The sequence below is a fragment of the Microtus ochrogaster genome, chromosome 1 (genome assembly GCF_000317375.1).
Source record: "Microtus ochrogaster isolate Prairie Vole_2 chromosome 1, MicOch1.0, whole genome shotgun sequence".
In the NCBI taxonomy this organism is placed as follows: Eukaryota; Metazoa; Chordata; class Mammalia; order Rodentia; family Cricetidae; genus Microtus; species Microtus ochrogaster.
In genome coordinates this window covers 111,135,781-111,144,362 of record NC_022009.1, presented here as the reverse complement: position 1 = coordinate 111,144,362, position 8,582 = coordinate 111,135,781, and the positions used below count along the sequence as shown (strand labels likewise).

The 8,582-nt window shown below is 39.1% G+C and overlaps 1 protein-coding gene across 1 annotated transcript in view; it reads right to left on the bottom strand.

Moving 5' to 3' along the window:
* Gmps (guanine monophosphate synthase) overlaps nt 1-8,582 on the bottom strand; it is a 43,026-nt gene that overhangs the window by 1,451 nt on the left and 32,993 nt on the right. The window contains exons 12-14 of the mRNA XM_005344060.2: nt 7,173-7,298; nt 3,716-3,831; nt 1,399-1,529 (exon numbers count right to left, since the gene is read on the bottom strand). Coding sequence (XP_005344117.1) covers nt 1,399-1,529; nt 3,716-3,831; nt 7,173-7,298 — 373 coding nt within the window. The remainder of the gene's footprint in view (nt 1-1,398; nt 1,530-3,715; nt 3,832-7,172; nt 7,299-8,582) is intronic.

Genomic DNA, 8,582 nt, shown 5'->3' with positions numbered 1-8,582 from the left:
AAAGCATCTCCATCATCCCTCCGTCTCTCTTCCCTACAAAGCATCTCCATCATCCCTCCGTCTCTCTTCCCTACAAAGCATCTCCATCATCCCTCTGTCTTTCTCTCCCCTACAAAGCATCTCCATCATCCCTCTGTCTTTCTCTTCCCTACAAAGTATCTCTCCCGGGCTGGAGAAATGGCTCAGAGGTTAAGAGCACTGACTGCTCTTCCAGAGGTCCTGAGTTCAATTCCCAGCAACCACATGGTGGCTCACAGCCATCTGTAATGAGATCTGGTGCCCTCTTCTGGGCAGCAGGCATACAGACAGACAGAACATTGTATACATAACAAATAAATACATCTTTAAAAAAAAAAAGTATCTCTCCCTCTTTCTCCACCACTTACACACACTGGGATACTCATCACACAATCAAATACTCTACAGTATTGAAAGTGGATATAGCAGAATTTTATGTAGGTGTGGTAGGTCACATATGTACTCTAAGCTCATGGGAGGCTGAGACACAAGACCTCCAATGTCAGAGCTATATACTGAGTCAATGTCAAACTATATACTGAGAGCTCATCACAAAAAAATAAATAAGAAGCCGGGCAGTGGTGGCACACGCCTTTAATCCAGGCACTCAGGAGGAAGAGACAGGATCTCTGTGAGTTCAAGGCAAGCCTGGTCTAGAAGAGCTAGTTCCAGGACAGCCAGGACTATTATACAGAGAAAAACCCTGTCTCGAAAAAAAAAAAAAAAAAATAGAAGTGAGACATACATTAAGGGAGAGTCCATTTTTGTTATTTCAGGTAGTCTTGCATTCTATACTGTAAATGCCAATTTAGTTAACACTAGCCCACTCTTCCCAGGGGAAATATAAGGCTTAGTTCCTATAAACCTCTGATCAAATTTTACTCTCTGCAAATCCAAGTTTTAAGTGCCTTTCTGTTTAAAGACATCTAATTTAAGATGTGTAAAGACCATCAACACTGAACTGGCCCCTGCCTTGACTTCACCTTCAGATGCAGCACACCACAGCTTTCTTGTGTCTGGGCCCAGCTAGCTCTTCGGTGACAAACATTTGCTATTTTTCAATAGCAAAAGCATCAACCACAAAAACCCTGAAAATGTTCAAAGCAGAGCAGCAAGTGGACAACGACAAGAGCACTGTCTGCAAGCTGCAACACGAAGACAGCTGCGTGGGCCACCTCAATACCTGCAACACAAGCATGGTGTGCACACCTTTGCTACTCTAGGTGCCTGTAAATGGCCACAAAGATAAATTCATTTTATTTGAAAGGCAATTATTATAGAACCTCCCATAATTGAAAAGCAAGAGCTACATCCTACTGCTAGTAACATCTAAAAACCTTAAATTGCAGCGTACAGTGATAAACAGAAAGAGCTACTTACCAGACTCCCTGAGAATGTTATGGGCCTCAAAATCAGCTTGGCGTAAAGTACTGAGCACCCCCGTTGTCAAGAAAGTGGGAGTGACATCTGTCGGAGGTTCTTTAACTGGTGGGCCAAAGATATAGACAACTCTAGATGGAAACACACCAGAAAAAAACACACCACTGTCAGAGACTGTACTTGGGAATTGGTTCACCTCAGAGCAGTTCAGTGTGGCATGTTCCTGCGGATTTGGAAGTCTGGCTTTCCCAGCTCTCTCCTTAACACACCCTTCCAGGTTAACACTAAAAGGAAAGTTTCAAGTTTCTGTAGCAAACTAAAGACAAAAGAAGTCTCAAGCAACTTTTGTTGGTAAAGCAAATATGAAAAAAAAAACTGGAAAGAAACAGCTATGAAATAATATTTAATCAGCATTTCCGGCTCTAAACTGAGGCTTTGGTGAGAAGTGGTAAATACCCTTTATTTGATATTATATACAAATCACACTCAACTGCCTTTCTGTAAGAGGAAGCACTTCAGGGGATTCCAATTAAAATGACACAGTTAAGAGTAACACAGATGGATGATACCCCTCGTATTAACCATTTTCTGTGATAGGCTAATGATCACAAATGAAGACACAGGGGAGTCCTGCTAGATTTGGAGACTTCCCTAGGGGTTAGGAAACATAACCCATGACATAATCTCTGTGGTTGCATCCTCTCTCTTTGTGTTAAATCCAGTCTTATCTTGCAAAGAGAAACAATGACAGTATTTATGGAAATAGGATTGCTACTTTGAGAGATCACATTCACTTTACTGTAAATCAATTTTACTTCAATCTGGACTGTCAAGTAAAACTTTCTATAAACTTTTCATGATCTGAGTTCTGGTGTATAACCTGTATTATGGTAAACATTAAATGACATGCATTATTTGTTTTGTAATAACAGGCAGTGGCTAATACTCATTAGTAGTCTTTTTAAAGATAAGTAGTTAAATCTGCACTTTCACCTCCTGAACTCCAGTAGTGACTATTCCTGGTCCAAGGATACACTACTGTGATTCTCAAAATCCTCCATCTATGTAAGAGAATCCTGTGGCCTGACATGTCTTCCTAACCAAACACAACATGGAGATTCAACCTAGTCTTATGCTTCCTTCCCTTTCCACAGTGTAGCACTGGGCACAATTCTAAACAAAACATTTTCTTACCTTTCTCAACATTATCCAATTTTAATTCGTTTTCCAATAGCCAATACCACAAACATTACTGGTCCAGAGCTATATATATCCCTCGTTCTCTAGTGCAAGGATATACCAATCTGCTACTGTCTTTGGTAGGTTTCTAATACTATGATAAAATACCATAACTAATGGTAATTTATTTCTTATACTTCTAGACAACATTCCATTATCAAAAGAAGGGAGGGCAGGAACTCAAGCAGAGATGAAACCTGGAGTCCAGTAAGTGATGCAGAGGTCACAGAAGAATACTACTTACTGGCTTGCTCCTTATGGCTTGCTCAATCTGCTTTCTTAGAGTGCCCAGGACTAGCAGCCCAGAGGTGGCCCCCCCAATGGGCTGGGCCCTACCACATCAATCACTAATTAAGAAAAATCAATACAGACTTGCCTACAGGTCAGTCATATGGAGGCAAGTTCTCAGTTGAGGGTCACTCTTCCTAAATGACAATAGTTTGTGTCAAGTTGATATAAAACTAGCCAGCATAACTGTCTTTAAGAACCCTGATTGCTCTTCAAGCTGATGAGGGAGAGGGACTTGATCGGGGGAGGGGGAGGGAAATGGGAGGCGGTGGCGGGGAGGAGGCAGAAATCCTTAATAAATAAATAAATTTAAAAAAAATAAAAATAACTGTCTTTAAAAAGAATTATTGGTTTTTCCAGATGCATATGTGCCATATCATGTGTGGAAGTCAGATGACAACCTGTCAAAGTTCCTTCTCTCCTTTTACCATGAAGGTCCCAGGGGTCAAACTCAGGCCATCAGGCTTAGTGACAAGTACCTTTTCCCACTGAGCCATCTAGTCAGTGCCCAAAATTGTTTATTCTTTAAATGTTTTTCTTAAAGAAGCAAAATAATTATATTGTGATTAAGGACCAAAATACAGAATAATAAATATTTCCCTAACTATAACCAAAGCATAAGAAAACGACAAGTTATCCAAAGAACATAATCACAAACAGCTGTGACTACAGAATCATCCTCTCTCATCTACTATCTTAGTCTCTCATTAACCAAAGACCTTAAAATATAGATCTTCTCCTTATACTCCATCCACACACACCCATCTCCCCTGCCATCCACACAATGTACCTGTTAATGTTATGACACATTCGGGGGATAAGTTTGGCAAGGAAAATAAGGGATTCCCAGTCAGGTTCATCTTTACTGGAAATTCCACACACATAACTGTAGGAACGACAGTCACCCTGAAAAAAAAAAAAAAAGGAATCAATTTTCAGCAGTTAAGTCAAAAGATGGGTTGAAAAATATTTTCTACAATGATCCTATTAGTAGTAATTTCTCTTTTGTTTTTTAAAACATATCTGAAAAGTATATTCTAGATATTTGTCGGGTAATACAAGTAAGTTTCAAATTAAAACATCCTTTATTAAAACCCAAGTGGGCTGCAAACTCATCCCATGAAAGTGGCTACAGGTACAGGTAAGAGCTTTCTGAAAAAGACTTCAATGCATGAGCAATAATCCCCAAGAACTGACAGATAGGACTGCATTAAAACTAAAACAAGAAGTGTGAATAAACAGCTTATGGAATAGGATAGATCCTTTTTTTTTCTTTTTTCGTTTTTTTCAAGACTGGGTTTCTCTGTAGCTTTGGAGCCTGTCCTAGAACTAGCTCTTGTAGACCAGGCTGGCCCCTAACTCTCAGAAATCCGCCTGCCTCCTCCTCCCGCATGCTAGGATTAAAGGCGTGCACCACCATCACCGAGCCAAGAAGTTTTTTTTTTTTAATGTACTTATGTTTTCACAAGGACAGTTTATTTTGGCATTTAGGAAACAATTAGGCCTATACTAGAATAATTATGACTTTTACCTGGGCCTGTAAGGTTAAACAATAAAACTGAATAGCTAACAGCTAAGGCAACTAAACTTTGTTAAGAACATTAGAGGACCCTGAGTAAAGTTTATTTCTTTTTTCAGAGAGGGGGATGCTAAAATAATCTTACGTTGTAGCCCAGGCCAAGTTCAAATTCATGGCGATTTTCCCACCGCAGCTTCTCAGCTGCAGGAATGTCAGCTTTAGTCATCACGCCCAGTACTACTGGAGAGATGACTCAGTGGTTGAAGAGTGCTGGCTGCTACTGCACAGAACCCAAATTCAATTCCAACAGCCACATGTAGCTAATCTGGAACTCCAGTTCCAGGGGGATCCACCTCCCTCTACTGGCCTGTGCGGATACTGCATTCATGTGGTACAAACATAACAGGTAAGCAAAACACCCATTCATACAAAGTAGCATTTTTTTAAAGAAATCAGTCATCAAGCAAATACCTCAAATGAATATTTATCTTAACAATTAAAAACTTCCTTAAAAAAAACATAATGGGGAACTATATCAACTCAGTTCCCTATCTAGCAGGAGCTGCAACTACTTCAGTTTCTTGAGGGACTCTCCTAAGAGTTTAATTTCTCACTACTATTATTGTGTTGAGATTGAACCCAATGTGTCACATAAGAACTGAGAAAGTTAAAAGAAAAACCTGTCTATGCTTTTACTTTTATACTGCAGACATCCACATGTAAATATCAGAGCAAACCTCAAAATAAACCTATGTATGAAAAATTAAAAAGCCACTGAAATAAAATCAGTCACACAATTCCAAGAATATATAACAGTCATTTAAAAACAACATTAAGCAACAGATGCAGCTTACCCTTCCCACCCCCTCCCCAGACAGGGTTTCTCTGTGGTTTTTGGAACCTGTCCTGGAACTTGCTCTGTAGCTCAGGCTAGCCTCAAACTCACAGAGATCTACCTGCCTCTGCCTCCCAAGTGCTGGGATTAAGGGTGTGTGCCACCACTGCCAGGCCAGATACAGTTCTTTAAAAGGAAGGAAAATTAGACAAGTGTTCACAATCAAAACCAGTTCATCAGCTCTAATGTGTCAGCTTTGTTTGAGTTTATCTGCATGTGACCATATGCTAAGGCACACTTTCCAGTTCAGAGGCAGCTTTCAGAAGTTGGTTGGTTCCCTTTCTACCATCTGGGTTGCACAGTTTGAATTCAGGTCACAAGGCTTGGCAGCATGGCTTTACTACCTGCACCACCTTGCTGGCCTGTTTTAGTTGAATTTAAAAATAATGAACTGTCTTTTTAATATTAAAACAACTATACATGGATTTCAATAAAGAAAAGATGTAAAATTCAGTCTAATGCATTAAGATAAGGTATGCTTCAACATTAGACAAAAATAGTAAAATAATCTGTTCCTATAAATAATTCTACTATAAAAGGACACTACTAAATGCTTGGTCAGCATAATAGCAACCATCTTTGATGCAACTATACCCACTGCTGTGAATCCTACTGATGGAAAAATGAGAATGGGGGGAAGGACCATTTTGAGCTACGGCTATTTTTCTAGTTTTCACTGAACAACAAAGTTAACAGTAAAGAAGGCTTCTTTAGCTTCTTATGACCAGAAACTCCCTGAATTTCTGGGTCACGATGTCAAACTTAATGTGGTCACTTCATGAACAGCATTCCAAAACCCATCGATCACTATCGTCACATGCTTTTATAACTAGAAAGGCAGAATAAGAACTTAAAAAGCTATGTGTTACAGCTATGAAAAAAAGAGTATTGGGCCTATATAATCTTCGAGCACGGCCTTAGGACATTCAGGCATATCCAGCCTTTGACACTGTAACACAATAGTAGTCATTGACAAAACTAACATTCAAATTACAATTTAATTACAACAAAAGCACAGGTAAAGTGGCTGGCCTTGCAAGCCTAACCATCTCAGTTCAATCCCCAGGACACAAGTTGTATGAAGAAATTATAAATAAATACGGTGGTATGCATGTGTGATCTAAGCACTCTTACAAGAAATGGGAGGCGGAAACAGGAGAATCATGCAGTTCACAGCCCGGCTGTCCTGAAGCACAGCAGAATGTGGCAGAAACAAGAGACCTAGCTCCACATCATGGAAAGAGAGAACTGACGGCCAAAAGTTGATCTACACACACCATGACGTATGAGTGCACATACACTGTGGTATATGAGTGTGTAGACACACACACAAATTAAAAATACCTTCTAAAAATGATAGTAAAATCTCAGCATTTAAAGTAAGCTTATGTTTTCGTGTTGCAATTCAATCCTCAGTCACATACGCCTGCAGACCACAAGCTAATCATGCACATATCCACCTGACGTCTTCTTGCAGCTGAAAAGCCTTCTCAAGCCACAGTGTATCTTGTAAGTGTACAGACAAATAAGAACCTGACCTTTTCATCTTGTTTCTCAAAGAGAAATAAACTAACCAAGTGTGAAGTAAATGATTCTCTGAAAGTTTTACTTTTGACTACAGGTAAAACGAAACAACAATGACAAACAAACAAACAAACAAACATTCATTCAGTACTTAAAAGCTCATCTGCTCCATAACCACCTATAAATTGTTTTATCTTTTAAACTTGGAATATAATTTCACATTTGAATTCCCAAAGTAATTCCAAATTGAACTTTGTGAAAGCAAGCAGCAGGACATTACATGGTGGGGAGCCCACTCCCTGAACTCACCTGCACACCCACAGTTTTAATTGGGAGCAAGAAAGCATTGAGTGAATGCTGACTTGTAATCTGCATGAGCTTCTCCTGGTCCTCTTCCGTCGTGCAGGCCTTCACTCTCTGTAACAGTGTATGGGGCTGGGAAAACCAAACAGACATGCTTTTCATGTTGTAAGAAATAAGACCTCCATCATCTTATGTTCTTGTACCAATTAGTTTTTAACAGCAGATCATATGCTATTTGCTATGTGCTACATAGTACACCAGGAATTTCTACTTTTCTATCATCTATTTTTTCTCATTTTACATTTCCCCCTTTGCTCCCTTTTGAACTGGTGATTCTCCCAGCTCATTTATTTCTCCTTTATTGGTTTGAGATAAATCCTTAATTTCTATTTATACAGTTCCATTTAAGTATTAACATGAACACTGAAAAAGGATCAACCTTTCTATCCCTTTGGTAATACAAGCATTTTTAATGTTTTTTATTTTGTTAGTTTTTAAACACTAATAAATACACTGAAGTATTTAACTATTTTATGAAGCCCATGTTTGTGTCCATTTTACTCATTTATAACTTTATTTGCTCACCAACCCCTCTTGTACGTAGAAGATCTTCTATCTCACTGCTCAGCAGTGTTTCTCAAGCACAGCTACACATCCCAGTCTAATGACATGGGAAATTCTAGGGATGGGCAAGTATAGACTTCAAAAGATCCCTTACAGCCAGATACGGCACACACCTGGAGTCCTAGTGCTCGGGAAAATCAGGTAGAGGAACACAACTGAGTCTGATAAAAAAACACAAAAACAAAAACAAAACCCAGCATTTATATTTAGCCTTTCTTGTTCTCTGTTTCTGGGAGATGAGGAAAGACTGAAAGCAGGTAATGGACATGAGTAACAAAAGATTATAGGAAGTTAATTGTTTTTCTAGTTGTCGTGGACTTCATTTTTGATGTTGGCTCAGTGGATAAAATATATTCAATACTGAAAGTGTAAAACCCAGTGTGAAGCTCCACAACCCTACAATGGCTGTTCTAATTACACAGTTAACTCACTAGGTGTACAGACATTGGGTCTGACTAATTTCAGTGGGTGATGTTCATTATTTGCAAGGTTTTAAAGTAAGGTTTATTTTTAAAAAAGAAGAATAAAAAGAACAAAAAAAAATCCTATCTCCTTCAGATCACTTCAAAACACTAGGAAAAGCCACTGTGTTAAATGTCTCCAGTCAAGGGCTGTTGGTACTAAGTGCTCCTTTTATAAACGACTTTATTTGCTCTGGTTCTTAAGGCAGCTTGGCATGCACCATAGCTATCCTCTAAGCACTAAGCACCTGATTTTAGTTTTTATTCTTCTTGTATACACTACATCCCAACCAATGCTGCCTCCCTCCACCTTTCCCCGTACCCTACCACC